Source organism: Bubalus bubalis, chromosome 19 (assembly GCF_019923935.1).
Source record: "Bubalus bubalis isolate 160015118507 breed Murrah chromosome 19, NDDB_SH_1, whole genome shotgun sequence".
Classification (NCBI taxonomy): domain Eukaryota; kingdom Metazoa; phylum Chordata; class Mammalia; order Artiodactyla; family Bovidae; genus Bubalus; species Bubalus bubalis.
In genome coordinates this window covers 32621922-32639319 of record NC_059175.1, presented here as the reverse complement: position 1 = coordinate 32639319, position 17398 = coordinate 32621922, and the positions used below count along the sequence as shown (strand labels likewise).

General features: G+C 39.4%; 1 protein-coding gene across 1 annotated transcript in view; it reads right to left on the bottom strand.

The window, feature by feature from the left end:
- Positions 1–2785: 2785 nt before the first annotated feature.
- Positions 2786–17398, bottom strand: part of OXCT1 (3-oxoacid CoA-transferase 1) — a 166886-nt gene continuing 152273 nt past the window's right edge. Inside the window, exons 16-17 of the mRNA XM_006076397.4 lie at positions 11139–11240; positions 2786–4657 (exon numbers count right to left, since the gene is read on the bottom strand). Coding sequence (XP_006076459.2) covers positions 4616–4657; positions 11139–11240 — 144 coding nt within the window. The 3' untranslated portion in view covers positions 2786–4615. The remainder of the gene's footprint in view (positions 4658–11138; positions 11241–17398) is intronic.

The following is a 17398-nucleotide window of genomic DNA, read 5'->3' as shown; positions in this document are numbered from 1 at the left end:
CTCTATTCTTTTGTTAGCCTCCAGATTCTGCCTCTTATTTCCTTCCTTTTCTTTTCTTACATCTTCTTTAGAGGCCTTAATCTAATTATTTAGCTGATGGAAACCCTCAGGCCTGGCTTACTATCACCTCATGTTTTCAACTAGTAAATTAATTCAATAAACACACTTGGAAAGCTACCTTGGGCAAGTTATGGAGTTGTTATACGAATACACAAGATCTTAAAACAGCACACAGACTTTGTATGCTCCACTCCAAAAGCCGGCCATTACAGACACATTTTGGAATACTTGGCTAAGAAAGAGACAACTCTGTAAACCCTTGCTTACGCTGGACACAAAAGAGTTGAGAGAGATTAAAGTCATATCTGAGATTTGCAGATTGAGCACTCTAACCCAAGAATGCAAAGTAGATGCTACCACCTATCCCCAAATCAAGGGGTCTCAAGAGAGAGGGGTCTCAAATGCAACACCAGGATTTCTATATGAGCTTCTGCCCTGGTCTCTGATGTTCTCTTGAAAAAGTTATAGGTAACAGATGGGATGCCTAAAAATGAGACAACAAAATAAAATGACCACATGAGGGGCCTGGGCTTTCATGGTTTGTCAGTGGAAACCAGGAGTGTTTGGTATAGCTTCTATGTAATTCACGCTACAAAGAAGCCAGAATAGTGGCCTGACATCATTTCCAGGTGGAAACCCAGTGTGGCACCCCGTTAAAGACAATAATGACCATGATAATCAAGCATGCTTAACCTTCACAAGTAAGTATCATTTGTGTGGTTTTTTTTTTTTAATATTTATTTATTTGGCTGTGTTGGGTCTTAGTTGCGGTGCACAGGCTATCTATTTTTGATGTGTGAGCTCCAGAGCTGCGGGCTCAGGAGTTGCTGCATAAGGGCTCAGTTACTTGGGATCTTGGACCCCTGCTCAGGGATCAAACCCACATCCCTTACATTGAAAGCATGGGATCTTAACCACTGGACCACCAGGGAAGTCACTCATTTGTGCTTGATAGCAGCTTTAAGGGAAGGCATTGTCTTAAGCAATTACTTACCTGGGTTGGTACTGGCATCACACTCATGAGACTTGCTGAGTGGTCCATGAAGAGTGCCTTTGGATGACTTCACATAGATATACTGAATACTATGGAAGCAGGAAACTTCAAGTATATGTCATATAGCCATGTTCTCAGACCACATGACTTTTATTGACAGGTTTAAATTGATACTCAGTATGGCAGTGAAAGCAGAAAGATAGTGTAGATGTTGAAAAATAAAAGGACAGAACAACTCATGATTCTGGTAATATTATGACACACATTTTTAAAAGGACTGTCAGTATTTTTGCAATCATGTTATTAATTATATTGTATTGAATCTATGGTGGAACATACCAGATTCTCTCCTTTTCAAAAACAAAGAATCTGAAAATAGGCTAAAGAAACCCAAGATCCTATTTTTTGAGAAAAGGGAAAAAGTTAGTGCAAAGAAACTCATCCATTGAATAAATCTCTGCTTATACTTCCATTGGAATAATTTTCAAAGTTGTGCTGAGTACACTGAAACTATAGAATGAAAGCCTCCACCCACAGCCTTCCTACCCACTGGGTAACACCTATAAATGCTCTTATATGTGTCCTGTGGGCCCAGGGAGAAGCAGATTTGCTTATATTCTGCATACCTTCTGTAGGAGACCAGATCCCTCCCAGGACTTAAGAATTACCAGAGTTGCTTGAGTTCACACTCTGGCTGCAGGTGACAAAGGATCAAACAAAAAGGGAGACTTGTGGGCTCATGTCTAAGCATGGCTGCAGAGAAGTTAGTGCACCTTAGATGGTGCAGAACCAGAAACTCAAATACCACTAGGATGCCTCCTCCCTACAGCTCAATGTTTTGTGTTTCCATTTCTTTCTCTCTAACTGAAGCTCAGTGTGTGGTGGGGAGAGGGGGGTGAGTGTTGGTGCCAGGCTCACATTCTTCTTACGGCTCAGTGAGCAGAGACGAATAATAAGAAAATTGGCTTCTCTCTCATCTTCAGTTTTCAACATAGGATAAACAACCTGAATCGTACATTTTGGGCCATACAGCCACCCCTTATAAAATCACTGTGGACAAAGGAGAGTTACAAAAAGAGGCATATCCTTGGCCCAGCTCCTTGGACAGGGGGTGAGTCTGTTACAAGAAATGCTGGTTAGACACCTGGGTAGGGCACTTCAAAATGCAAGCAAAATCTACATATCACTGGAAAATTACTCACTACTAAAGGAATGTTGGGCTTCCCTGGTGGTTCAGCAGTTAAGAATCTGCCTGCAATGCAAGAGATGTGGGTTTGATCCCTGGGTCTGGAAGATCTCCTGGAAAAGGGAATTGGCAACCCACTCCAGGATTCTTGCCTTGGAAATCCCATGTACAGAGAAACCTGGTGGGATACAGTCCACGGGGTTTCAAAAGAGTCGGACACGACTCAGCAACTAAAGAGCAACAACAAAGGAATGTTAGATACATGCAAATAAATAACACATGGAAATCTGGGATAATCGATTTTTGTAGACAAATAAATGATTGACTCTGACAAGAAGCAAAGTCAGAATTCATGTAGGTAAACATTTCACTTGTTCTTTCATGAAGGATAACATCTTTTCTTTGACAAGAGCAAAAGAAAAAACTCACTTGATTAGAAGTGGTTAAGTGTGCTAACTTTATTATTGGCTATCACACCAATCTCTGTTGCATCATTCCCACTTTTAAACCATTCCCAAATGAGAAAAAGGACAATCACGCTGATCGACATCCATTTGGAATATTTATTGTAGTTCTTAATGCATTTCCTAACACCTATGGTACTCTGTAATCAAGAATATAAAGTCATCTACTTAGAATTTGCCACTCAAATGAGGAGCTTTCTTAGAATCACAGAAGTAAGTTTACAAATACAGCAACCATCAATGTCATACATTTTCCAAACCATAACTCTAACACGGATGTAAATTATTCTCCAGACCATTAAAATTCTCTAGAAAGTCCATTTTACCAGTATTGGGAGAGGAAGCTTTCAAACACGCAGCCAGCCTGAAAGACCATTTTATATATGGAGTGTGCTTCTCCTCTCCTTCCTCTAAAATGACAGAACTGTAGCTGTATCTGAAGAGAAAGTGAATTTAATGACAGCCATTAGCTAAAAACTCGCAGAAATGCCTGTGTCTGGGATGAGAGGAATGATACATTGCACTGCAGCTTGCCTACCTCTGTCCAGAGGACAGCAATCTGGCCTGTCTTCAGGGTGCCTGGACTTCTCTCCAATTTGATACCCCGGATGCTTGGTAGACCCCCTGGGGAACTGTTTGATAACTGAGGATACCTCGGAGGAGAAGGTCCTTACAAAATCTAATCTACCACGTTTATTTTCTAAGGATGAAGTTCACTGCACTTCAAATCCTGGATTTGCTCATCGTTATTTTCCCTAGTTTGATAAAGCTGAATAAAAAGTATTTTGTTCAAGGAAGAATCCTGGGCAGAAGAAAGAACACTGTTCTGTAGAAAAAGGCATTCAATATTTAGAAACTTTCCCAAGAAGAAAAAAGAGACCCTGAAAAGAAAGAATTCTTAAAAAAAAACAACTAAACCTCTCCTGTCATTGTTACTGCAGGTTCATGATAAATTACCCTACAGCTCCTCTTACCTTAAGAGGAGGTATTATACAAGAAGCCCACAATACCATAGAGAAAGACTTCTAAGGATCCTTCTGGATACACAGGAATACTTCACTGTTTGAAAATGAGAAAACTGACTAATCAGTTAGGTTTATAGCCGTCTTCCTTAAAAAAAAAAAAAAAACAAACAAAAAAAACTGTCATCTTTGGCAAAGCACAGGTAGTTATTTGGTTTGTTTATAAAGGCAACTTCTTGGTTGGATGTCAGCACCAATAGACTCTATACCCTTCAGTCTCTCCCACAAACCAGGTTACTTCTCTCACACAGAGATGTTCCTGTTTGCCTTCTTGGGCATTTATTTTAGTTACCAAAAGTGGGGACGGAGAAGGGATGCACTAAGATGTAATCACAAAGTCAGAGGCTCCAAAAGAAAAGACAGAGAAGGCTAAAGGAAAAACCTGATCTTTAAGACAACATTTCTCCTAATTCAATCCACACAAATGTTATCTTTTAGAACTAGAACAATGCTGCCCTGGGTATACTCTGAGTGGAGTTCTTCTCCTCCCTCCTTTTTTTCTACATGTCATGATTTAGTTAGGAGGGAAAGTATACCAATGAAACTCTCCCTAAGGGCCCATCTTGGTACAAATTGTGCACAATTTAATGTACCTACCACAGAAGATGAAGATAAATCCAATGTGAGCACCAACTGTAAATATGACCTTATCAGCACTTATAAAACAAATAAGCTAAGCATATATATTTTTCCTTTTGGTTATTCATTAAAGTGCCATAGCACGCTGGAGAGAACAAAATCTGTATGGCTATAAAAGCACTAAGATACTAGAAGAAAACTAGACAAAAACTGTAAGATATACAATTATGATTACTGATGTCCTTCTAATAAACTCCTATGTGGTTGAAATGAAGAGCACAAGGCCTAGAACAACGGTTTACTACACATTTCAAGTTGAGATCTGCCGCATTGGTATGAGTTTTGGTGAAACCTGGTAAAAGAAAGAGAAAAAAAATTATGGACTTATGAAAAAAACCTCATGGTATAAAACATCTCTGCTTTGAATTTCCAAAACTGAATGATGTAGGCAACAAGTAATCTTGCCATAGCCCTCACCTGGAGTTTCCTCATTATTTCCCCATCTGAGCCACTGAGAAAAAGAACACTTTTATCCATTTACATTTTGTGTATCTGGTAGTTCTCAACCTTCTTGCATTATAGCTCTTAAAGATATTTAAGACTTGCAACCATGAGGAGGTGGAGGAGGAGCAGCAGGAGATGAACAAGGGTCCAGATGACCAAACTCTCCTGAATGGCCCCCTGAGCTCTGAGACTGATGAACTTCACTCAGAACAGAGCCATGGAGCAAGCCACAAGTTTCAGAATCTTAAAATAGGTCCAGTCAATTCACAATTTTGTTAAGAGATAATGTAGTCTTTGGATAACACACTTTTATCAGAAATTTCATAATCAGAGTGGAAATGATAAAAAGGCAGTAAAAAGATACCAGGTTATTATAAAAAGGAAGTAAGAGTATTAAAAACATTAAATATTAACTATGATTATGTTCAATGTACCAAATAGCAAATGAATTCCAAGGAGTCTTGAAGTAGAGAAATATGAGGGCAGATCTATATTTAATGCTAAAGCTGGTGGAGGAGGAAATCTAAATATAAGTGTGTGTGTGTTAGTTGCTCAGTCATGTCCAACTCTTTGTGACCCCATGGACTATAGCCCACCAGGCTCCTCTGTCCATGGAATTCTCCAGGCAAGAAAACCAGAGTGTGCTGCCATGCCTTTCTCTAGGAATCTTCCCAACCCAGGGATCAAACGTGGGTCTCCCACATTGTAGGCAGATTCTTTACCATCTGAGCTACCAGGGAAACCCTGGTGGTAAGTAGTCTGGCTTAATTTTGACGGATCTTTCAAGGTGTAATAGCAGGTAAATTTAATCTGGCAAATATCCATTAAGTCTTAGTTAACAGGCTCCATGGAAAGCACAGTATGGAATACTAAAATTTAGGTGATTTTTGAGCCCTTCATGGATGTGACAATTGAAGGGGATCTAATTTGTCTTCCAGAATAAACACTTAAAATTTTGTTAAATGAATGAATGAATGAGTGGATTAGATAAGCCTCAAAGAACTAGAAGAAAGGTCTCCTAATACAGGTTAAGTCAGTAGTAAAAACAGAAGACAGTTATTTGGCTATGATGAAGTTAAGTATTGCTATTCATTTGTAAATTGTTTTCTTGTTAAGTCTTCACAATGTCAAAAGTTAATGTCCCCTCTTCCATTTTTCTACCTAAAAATGCCATGACCAGAATAAAAAAGATCAGAATGGCTTGGTACATATCTTAGGATAAATGAGAGCTCACTCAGACTTTCCAGCTCCAAGAACAGATATATAATAATAGACAAAATAAAAGATATTAATATACAAAAGTCACAGATCTTCAATTCTACCGAAAAGAATAAAGATATATGGGCTCTGAGTATTTAGAGAATGTGTCTCATAAACAATCAATTTTCTTTTTTTAAACAGAGCATCTGTGGAAATAATTTAATGAAATAAAACTCTTCTTTGGAAACAGGTCATTTTCTAATAGGTGCTTTATAGCATTGCCTTTAAAAGGAAACTGGACACCTTGACTTTTTCAAACTAAACATCTGATCCTTATCCTTGTCATGCTGGCCCTATTTTGAGCTCTTAGTAACCTTTATAGCCTCAGCATGGAACTTGACTTTTAACAGAAAAGAAGATGAACGTTTAGGTACATTGACTTGGCCTGTCTATTTTTGTAAAGAAAAACAGCTACTAACCCACCATTTTTCATTTGTTTTCTCACAGTCTCATCAACATGGTGAACCCATGTAAGCTGAGGCAGATTATCCTGCCAAAGTGATCTACAGGCTAAGCATAGGACTGTATGATTTATGAGCAGAGGATAAGCTAACAAGTTGTTTTCCTAGTCCACTGAAATCCAAAGAATATACTGTTTAATTCTGGTATAATACCAGTTCATAATAGATATTGAGCATACAAATTTATTCAACTTGCAAAGAATGCCTGCAGCTGGCTTCTTTCAGATTCCCCTACAAACATATCAATAGGCAGGATTCTTATTTGATTTGTTGCCACTGGTGGTTTAGGTGTATTCCTACCTACAGAAAAGACCAAGGTTCTTGGGAGTAGGAACTATACTAGTTTGTCCTGTTTTATTCATATTTCATAGCTTAATATGGTAGATACACTGGGAGTTTAATAAATAACCATGGACAACTAATAACCTCTGAAAGTTTATTCTACTACATGATGTCCAACTATAGATTCAATTTATTTTTAAGTTTTTAAATTAAAGAAACAGAAAACTTAAAAAATAAAATAGAAATATTCTAGTTCAAAAAGGCCCACAGATATATGTGGTAAAGAAAAACCTATTTTATGTAATTCAAGCATGAATCAAAAAAGAAAGAAATGAATATCCAATTGAACCAACTACTTATTCAAAAGGATACTTTGGAATATAATGGAATTTAAGTGGTAGGATGCCACCTTCCTTTTTTTTTTTTGGCTGCACCACACAGCTTGCATGCTCTCAGTTCCCCTGACCAGGGATTGAACTTGGGCTGCGGCAGAATCCTAATCACTAGGCCACCAGGGAGCTCATTTCCTTTTTCTTTCTATTTGACCCAGGAAGTAGCTGGCAGTAACACACTGAGTGATGTAAGTATAGCCAGAAATAAAGAAATTTAACATGTTCATTAGCTTGTCACAGCTTTAATATGAGAACTGTGCAATATCACTTTGGCTCTTTGAAAATGAATTATTACTGACTATTTATTTGAGAGATTTTTTTTTCAAAATGTGAGTGCCTAGAAAAAAAGTAAACCAGAGAACTCCTTAGTCATAAAAATGTTTGAAGCTAAAATTATTAAAAAAAAAAAAAATAGAAAAGCATTCTCGCACAGCATCACAGTCAAGCATTTGTAGGGCGTGAACATGTGTGTGTGGCTTTACCAACCAACAGAGCTGGTGTCAAGCATTTATTCCCCACTGCTCATGGGGAAGGACACTTATCAGTGTAATACTATGGCCTCAAGTGTGTCCCCTAAGAATGATTTGGGCAGAGGAACTGGGGGTATATAGGGCTCAGTCTGACCCTTCTTCCTCAGCCTTCTGTAGGGAGCATGTGCTGTTTTGCTTTCAGCCACATGGAAAGAAGTTCAGTAGAAAAGACTCTCCTCTGTGTGGAAGGCCTGATTTTTCAAGGCTGCCTATAACTGGGAGTGGAGGTCCCTCTCACTTCAGGGGTTTGTAATTGGGAAAGCTTATGTGGCTGTACATCTAGGCCACATTCTTCAACCTAGGCTTTATAACATGATGTTTTAGCCTCTGTCCAACTCGTTTATCTCTCTCAATAGATTTTGAACTCAATCTTCAAGAAATATAAAGGAAAGTCCCTTTCTTTATAACAATTGCATTTTGAAGGAAAGCGATCATATGGAACAAGACCTCTGTCCATTATGGGTTGGCTTCTTTTGCTGTCAACTACTCCTGACCAGAATCTTATTTTAGAAGTGTGAGGAAGTTTCCTGAAATATAGTCAATATTTGCATTTCTTTTACAAAACGTCTACTGCTTTCTCTGGAGTTTCAGACGTAACATGACAGAGACTTTCCTACTAATTGAAAAGAAAATTCCTTTCTACTCACATCATGGTTACTATGCATTTTTTTTAAAGCTATTTCAAGTGATACCTAAAGGACACATTTTCCCATCACATTTTTTGTTTTTGCTAATTGCACTGTGACATACAGGAAAAGTCTTAGTCATTTTTTTTTTAAATGCTCAGATATTTCATTACCATTATTTTTAATACCCTGAAACCTCAATTTTGTCATGTCCTATTATCTGATATTGTCATATTTGTCTTTTTTTTTTTAATTCTCAGGATTTTCTCCATCAGCTCACATTCTATATCCTTTGCCCAGTCCCTTGCCCATATTCTTAGGTACATGGGATTTTTACCAACACATTTTAATATTTACTTTGACCGAGGTCTTTAGCTTTCTTTGGTCTAACTATTCCTTTCTAAAATGTTCAGTTCTCAGTATACAGTGAAGGCTGAGTGGCCTTTGTCAAATAGAGATCTTGAGTAAACTGTATGCAGTCACATGGAGTAAAATTCTATCTATGCAGTAATAATCATGAGATATCTTTTGAGTTATCAAATAAAGAGATGCTATCCCAATGTACTTTGTTATTAAATGTAGCTTATTGATAACCCAGCTATTAAACAGAACTTCTTATGAATAAGAACACTTCAGTCTCTAGTCTTACAGAGAATTTGATACATGTGGCTTCATCTGTCAGGGACTAAAGAGATGCCATTAATCATTAGATCCTCAAAATCCAGTTCTTCTGTTGAGATGGCTTAGCTGATACTACTAGACCTTTTCATTTTCAGAGCAATGTTGACATAAAAATTAACATTTCACTTCAACAGCCTCATTTGGAGAAAACAAAATTATATGTCAATGCCAAAAGAGGAGGAGGGTTGCTACTGCGATAAGAGAGGTGCCACAGAGATATTTTTCAGTGTATCAAGACATGGAAACTAGCACTTAAAAAAACAAAGTAAAAACAGTAAAAATCTATCTTTTTCTTTCTTGATTTACCTACATGACTTGAAAAAAAAAAACTGATAACAATGAGGATCTTCTTTTACAATTCCCTTCTGTAGCAGAGATTTGAACATTCTATAGAATGTCTCAAAAATGTTATCTGCTGAAGAAGAGGTTAACTTATCCACAGAGGGAAAAAATATAAAGAATAGCTAATTAAGGAAGAAGAACTGTTTGCTTTCATCACTGGAGTAAGGAATTCTAAATAGTTAAACTAAACAAATCCCATTTGTTACCCACTGAGGTCACTGAAAAGTTAATTAAAGATGTGCTTTTCATGTAAGGAGTTGTTGGAAGACTTCTTTTTTCTGGAAGGAAACTCAAAGAAGGTTAATAGACAAAGACCTTCACACAGTACCAGAAACAGTTATATGTGGATCGTGAATTATGCAGCACAATTGTTTACAGATGTTTGTTAAGCACTAATAGGTACCAGCCAATCATGTAGTACTTCAGGAAGAAATGTATGAAATACATGCTTGATTTATCAAGGAAGTTCCTTGCTTGCTCAGATGGTAAAGAATCTGGCTGCAATGTGGGTCAGGTTGATCCTCATTGGGTCAGAAAGACCCCTAGAGAAGGAAGAGGCAACCCACTTCAGTATTCTTGCCTAGAAAATTCTGCGGACAAAGAAACCTGATGGGGTATAGTCCACAGGGTTGCAAAGAGTCAGACGTGACTGAGCGACTAACAGTTCGTTAAATTACTTTCTCAAGGATGGGTAGCTGCAATATTTCTTCTCATTATAAATATATTTCATTTTAACATGTAGAGCTGTTCTTAAAAAGGTATGTGAGAAGCAAAGTCTATTTTTTCGTTTTTCAGACACATTTCACCTTTACTTTCAATTAACTCCAAATGGACTGAACTCTGACCAATCCCATTAGTTTGGTGATTGGTGATTCACAAATAAGCTCTTATATTAAAAGGCCATTATTTATATTATCAGGCCCGAGCTGGTCTCAGTAGTAAAGAATCCACCGGCCAATGCAGGAGGCACAGATTCACAGGTTAGATCCCTGGGTTGTGAAGATCCCCTGGAGAAGGGAATGGCTACCGACTTCAGTATTCTTGCCTGAAGAATTCCATGGACATAAGAGCCTGGCAGGCTACAGTCCATGGGATTGCAAAGAACTGGACACAACTGAGTGACCCCGTGGACTTTATTCTCTTTGTTTAAAAAAGGGATTTGGAGATTTCTTAGTGGATACTCCCGATGTTCTTATATGCTTTGTCAGTCAGAGTTTTAAAGCACAGTTTTTCTTCAAATACAGGAATCATCTATTTTGTGATTATCAATCCAGTGGTGTTAAAAGCTCAACATTCGAGGATCGCCCATAGATGGAATGATCAGGCAAAGAAGTTAATCAGAGAGAAAATCAAATTCCACACATACGTTTCAAAATAAGGAAGTATCATTTGTCTGTGTGTGGCTCACATTTTTTAGTTAATTAAGTTTGGCTGTGCCCAATACATAACCCAGGAACAGAGGACTGCAAGGAATGTTACAGCAAATAGCTTAGAGCTCAAGCTCAACCTGCTGTTTGCAGCAGCTCCTAGTGGTTCCTCCCCCTCCTGCTTCTGATCCCTGAGCCAATTCTGTCCCGAGTCAGCCTGTTCCTGCTCCCACCTGCTCTCACTGGAGGCACCCATCCTTCCACTCCTGTTCCTGCAAAGGTCAACTCCAAAAATGATCACAAATTAATGGTTCATGTCCCATAAATACCCATTAATCAAGCTCGGGGTACAGGACAAGTGGCTGGATTTGTTCATAGAAACACTTACTGTGAAATCACACCCAGTGCTCTTTTTTATGTCATCCACTGTCAGGCCTTCCCAGAGTTCAATTAGAGTCAGACCCTTTTTGCTGTCCACATCAAACACAGCCTGTCAAAATCAAGAAGATGACAATGACTATTTCTATCACTGTAATTATTTTATAGCACAAAACAGAAATAACCTCACAAGTTTTTTAAGGACAGAAAAGACCCAGGGTAAAAGACTGAAAATCAGCAATGAAAACATGTCAACTGTAACTACTATATTTTGGTGAGAATAAACGCCAATGCCTTAATTGGCAATTAGTTGGGGAGTGCTGTTGATGCCAGAAAATAAATGAATGCTGACTATTGATGGCATTTGCCACTATTATAACCAGTTTTTTTTTTTAACTACTTTCTTTTTGTTAGATCTAACACTTTTGGTCAAAATTTAACTTGGCATTTAACAATGATCTGAAAAAAAAGGAGGAAGAAAAGCAGGGAGGAAGGAGAGATTTAGAGGGTGAAAGCACAGGAATGATGGGGGAAAGTTGACTGATGCTTCTCAGTAAATTACTGGAAACAAAAGCAGGTGCTCTGAAGTAGCTAGGAGTTAATTGTAAAGGGACACTTTGCCCTGAAAGACAACTCCCTCCCCCAGGTAAATATTAAAGCTTTCCCTTAAGTCCTGTGAAAACACACAGGTCTGAAAGCATAGTGACTCTCCTTCTGGTATGGAAATCAAATGAAGATGCTCATGTTTAGGACAAGCATGAGAAGGCTCACCTCACCCTAAACACTGCATTCAACATTCTGATTGGTTATACTAGGTGATGGTGGTGCCAATTGGCATAGCTTGATCCAAGCAGGTAGATTCAACCAGCTGTGTCTGATACAGAACACATGTGGTCACTCTTGGTAAAACAACAAATTGAGTAGAAGGGACCCACAAAGTCATGCAATAAAATCTTCCATACAAGAATTCTTCAAAGCATCCTTCTGAGATGGTCTCTGGGGCTTTGTTTAGAAACTTCTAGTAGTAGAAGGCTCACTTTCTAAGGCAGATTACCTACCAATGGGAAGCTCTAACTGCAAGAAGCGAAACTGCTTCCCTAAACATTCACTCATGGACTTTAAAGTAAGTTGTCCTCCCATGCACAGGAACTGTTCCCTCTTCCAGTTTTTAAGGTCAGTCTTCCTCAGACTTAAATTTTTTATGCTTCCCAGATCTCTCCTCTCCTCTGGAATTACCTTAAATTCAACTATTATTTGCAGCCTTAGAATCTTTATTTTCATCTAGCTTGGAAGTCCATCCCTAAATTGACATTTTTAAACACACTCCTGGAGGCTATTAAAAAGACACAGCAATGTGTACGCCAATATAAAATAGAAATTTTAAAAATAATAAAAAAGAAGACACAATATGTAGCGGAAAGAATCCTGGCTTTCAAGATGAACTGGAATTCCAGCTCAGCTGACAATAGCTATGCAATCTTTGCTGAACCTGTCTTCACATCTGTAGATGTATGTCAAACAAACCTACTTCCCAAGATTGTTATACAGGATAAATATAATAACAAACCTACTCTGAGCAGCTGGCCTCATGCCTGAGACATAGCAAGGACACCACAGAGGCATATTCTTTCTCCCACATGTGCGTATGTGTGTGAACACAAATTAAAGCCTCCAAATGATTATCTGTCTCCAGATAATTGATATTTCTCCTCAGGAGCAAAACATTAAGGGGACTAATGATATTTGCTTTGTTTGATGAATACATAGACACCTGATTGGTTTTACTGGAAAAGATGATTTAAATTTGGGATGATATATTTCAGCAAACTTTTTTGTTTCCATATTTTTATGTTCCTAAAGAAACTTTTCAGCTGAAATATGTTTTGAGGGGGAGAAATTATTAGTGAGGAACGTCCATATGATGCAGTAGGTTATTCAGTTTCAAAATGACAATTATAATTTTTTTTTTAATTGGCAACTTTTTATTTGCAGAAAATGTGTCTGGAGCATCATTCATACTATATTCTTTCCCTTGTATTATGAACAACCACAAATTTATCAAAATGGAACAAATAAGAGAAAAAGAGCCTTATTGTGTATAACTGTGGTATTATGAGTATAAAGCTTCGGTGATCAAGAAGATAAACTCTGTGGCAAATGACATTGCTTTTAAAAACCTTTTATTAACATCTTTATCAATCCCTAATTAGCTCTAAAGGTCATATATTAGAAAACTAAGCATTATGAATTTTTTAAAAAATGAGAATTCTAGTTTTGAAATATTGAGGGAGATTCCCCACTTAGTCATATAAAGTGTAAACAGAAACTTAATAAAAGACAGACACTAAAATCTAAAAGCTGCAACCAACTGTTCAACTACCAAGAATAATATTTCAATTACTTTGTTTTACAGATGAATAATTTTATTATTTTTTCACCACCGTAACAGGCTGCATTATGGATAAAGCAATTAGTCACAGCCCAAGTGCTGTTGAGGAAGGTATCTATCATCCCATCATTCTAGCAACACAAAACCAAGAAAGCAGAGTCGAAATATCTCTGAAGCGTCTTTCAAATGGCAGGCAACTAATGGAACTTTCCTTAAGAGCTGAAAATGGAATTCTAGTCCCACATCTGCTCTGGCAGTGTTCACAGTCATTAAAGTTAATAGCAAGGCAGCATTTATTAAGCATCTACTATGTATAGAGCACAGGGGAAATACCCTACCTACTCCATTCCCCGAGGCACCCAAAGTGCCACACCTAGCTCCCTTTATCTACACAATGCCACCTACAGGTTAGGTTCCAGTTACCCCTGTCTGCTAATGAGTTCACACATTCCTTCAAACGGTGACTTCTCTGAGCTCCAGATACCCATCTCCACTTGTTTATCATAAATCTCAGACTGGATACTTTGGATGTCACCTTACTCAGGAATATCAAATTGAGTATGTTCAAACAAAACCTATTTTTTCGCTGCCTTCCCTTGCTCCTCCCTGTCTCTTCCTGCAGAGCCAGGCTTCATTAAAGATAAAAGAGGTAAACCATGACTCTAGCCAGAAAACTCAGGAATCACCTCTGCCTTAGTGACTATGCCCCATTCATCACCAAGTTAGGCTGAGTCCATCTCCTAAATCTTTCTGAAATCTCTCTTTGGGTCTTGTGGTTTAGGACCTTGATATTTCTGACCAAGATACCTGAAGGGAGTCTCATGGCTTCTCCCCCTACTCTATGTAAAAACCACATGGCTCTTTGCTGCTGCTGCTGCTGCTAAGTCATTTCAGCTGTGTCCGACTCTGTGCGACCCCATGGACTCCAGCCTACCAGGCTTCTCCGTCCATGGGATTCTCCAGGCAAGAACACTGGAATGGGTTGCCATTTGCTTCTCCTGGCTCTTTACAAAATGCTAATCTAATCAATGGCTGCTATTGCTGCTGCTAAGTCGCTTCAGTCGTGTCCGACTCTGTGCAACCCCATAGACGGCAGCCCACCAGGCTCCCCCATCCCTGGGATTCTCCAGGCAAGAACACTGGAGTAGGTTGCCATTTCCTTCTCCAATGCATGAAAGTGAAAAGTGAAAGTGAAGTCGCTCAGTCATGTCTGACTCTTTGTGACCCCATGGACTGCAGCCTACCAGGCTCCTCTGTCCATGGGATTTTCCAGGCGAAAGTACTGGAGTGGGGTGCCATTGCCTTCTCCACTAATCAATGGTGTCCGCAGCTATTAAAGATCATGAAAGTGAAAGTGAAATTCGATCAATTGTGTCCAGCTCTTTGTGACCCTATGGACTATACAGTCCATGGAATTCTCCAGGCCAGAATACTGGAGTGGATAGCCTCTCCCTTCTCCAGGGGATTTTCCCAACCCAGGTCTCCCACACTGTAGGCAGATTCTTTATCAGCTGAGCCACAAGGGCAAAGTCCATTAAAAATCATGAAGGGCTCCCAACTGCCTTCTATATAAACCCCAGATTTATTAACAATATATTCACATTCCTTCATAATTTGGCCCTTCACTGGCTTTTTATCTTCAGCCTTCAAAATCCCTGGCTATACCCTCACTCCATGCTGTCCCATGCTCCACACTGTCCCACATGCAAGTCCTTGAGTAAGCTGTGTTTTAATACCTCTGTGACTCTGCCTATTTTATTTCTTTTGCCTAGAAGGGCCTCTTTGGTCTTATTTTCACTTATAGAAACTCATGTTTATTTTTCAAGACTCACCACTCAATCTATTAATTTCTCATCAAGGAACGTATGGTATTTACTCATCAGGCATTCACTGCGTACAGGTCAAGCATTATGCTCACTGTTGGATAAACAGTAATGAGTGAGACAGGCAGAGCTCGGAGGTTATTTCAATACAGTGCTGTTAGGGTGGAGTCCTAAGACTCAGGGAAGCAATGACAAGACTTGGGGAGAGATAGGGAAGGTTTGCCAGAAGAATAAGTAGCTGAGACATAAAAGATGAGCAGGAAATAGCCAGATGGCTAGGGTGGGAAGAGCATGCCAGGGAGAGAGACAGGATGTGCAAAGTCCCAGAAGAACATGGTGTGTGCTGGGGGGGAAGGTGTAAGTGATGCCACATAGTTCACAGCATTTAGGACGGCAGAGGTGGGGAGAATGTTAAGGCAAAAAGAGAGCAACAGACTGGAGGAGAAAAGATTCAGACTGTGAAATGCCTTGCAGTTAAAAGCTTAAATTTGATGGGAATTCCCTGGTGGTCCAGTGGTTAGGACTCTTAGCTCTCACTGCCGAGAGTTGTTTTTTTGTTGTCACTGAGACCCTCAGTCCTGTCCAACTATTTGCGACCTCATGGACTGTAGCCTGCTATGCTTCTCTGCCCATGGGATTCCCCAGACAAAGATACTGGAGTGGGTTTCCACTTTCTTCTCCAGGGGATCTTCCTGACCCAGGAATCAAACCCATGTCTCCTGTGTTGGCAGGCGGATTCTTTACTGCTCAGACTACTAGGGCCTGGGTTCAAACCCTGGTGTTGGGGAACTAAGATCATACAAGCCGTGCAGTGTGGCAAAAAAAAAAAAAGAGAGAGAAAGAGAGAGAGAAAGAGAGAAAAGCTTATATCTGATACCACTTAGAAGCTTTCCTGAGACTCTCTTGAGCCTGCTAAGCAGCCTTCCTCTATGTTTCCAGCTCAGCATCCGATCTGGCACATCTCTTCTGTGGACTCTACTACATGCATTACTCTAACTGCTGGCACCTCTGGATGCTTGATGTCAGCTCCACCTGAATGTGCTCCTGGGCAGTAGACTGTCCTCCTTTCTGAGCCCACTGTTGGCAATAGCCTGCCTCAGAGAAGGAGCTCAGAAATATTTATGAAATGAAAGAATGTATAAAGCAATAATGCAGATGGAGAGAAAGGGTAGAAAGCTTTTTAAAATGGCAGCAAAGTTAAATAACATATAAGTAATCTCATGAGAAAATGCAGGCATGTAATCAGTGGTTCCCAGGCTTTTCTGGCACCAGGGACTGCTTTAGTGGAAGACAATTTTTCCACAGACTGGGGGTAGCAGGTGGGATGGTTCAGGTGGTAATGTGAAAGACAGAGAGCGACGGGAAGAAGCAGATGAAGCTTTGGTTGCTCATCTTAACGCTCACCTCCGGCTGTGCCAGCCAGGTTTAAGATGGGTACCCGGGGGCTGGGGGCTGCTATATTAGATGGTAAGTGCCAAAACGAATGGTGGGCCACTCTGAGGATGAAATTGTGAGTGCTAAGTTATCGGAAACCTCTTCATGATGAAGCTGGAAATTATATTAAAAGATGGGTAGAATTTGGGGAGGCAGTGTTGAATGGGAGTGGTTCCACATGAAAGCACTAAACTGGTAAGAACACAGTGAGGGCGCACGTGAAGGGGGGCTACAGGGAGAAGAGGAAGATCGGGGGTAAAACGTAGCTGGGGTTACCCTTAGGAGCTGTACCGCATCACTTTATTAAAGAAAACAGGAGCAAGGACTGTTTTGTCTTTGATTTCAAAGTAATGAATTCTTTTCAACAAGTTCTGTCCATGATTGTGGAGGAGTTTAAGAAATGATAAGACTTGGAATAAATGGTAGGTTAGATTTGTGCCCTTTTATCTGCTTGTTCTTTTCTATATGTCATCTTTATGGATATAAACTGTCCTGGGGCAGGCACTATTTTAGGACAAAACTCTCCTTAAAATGTGGCTTCTGAAAAGTATTATAAACCTTCTACTTCAAAAGGCTGCTTTAGGGTGCTTCGTACCACAACTGAATGAGGGTTCTAAACCTGAT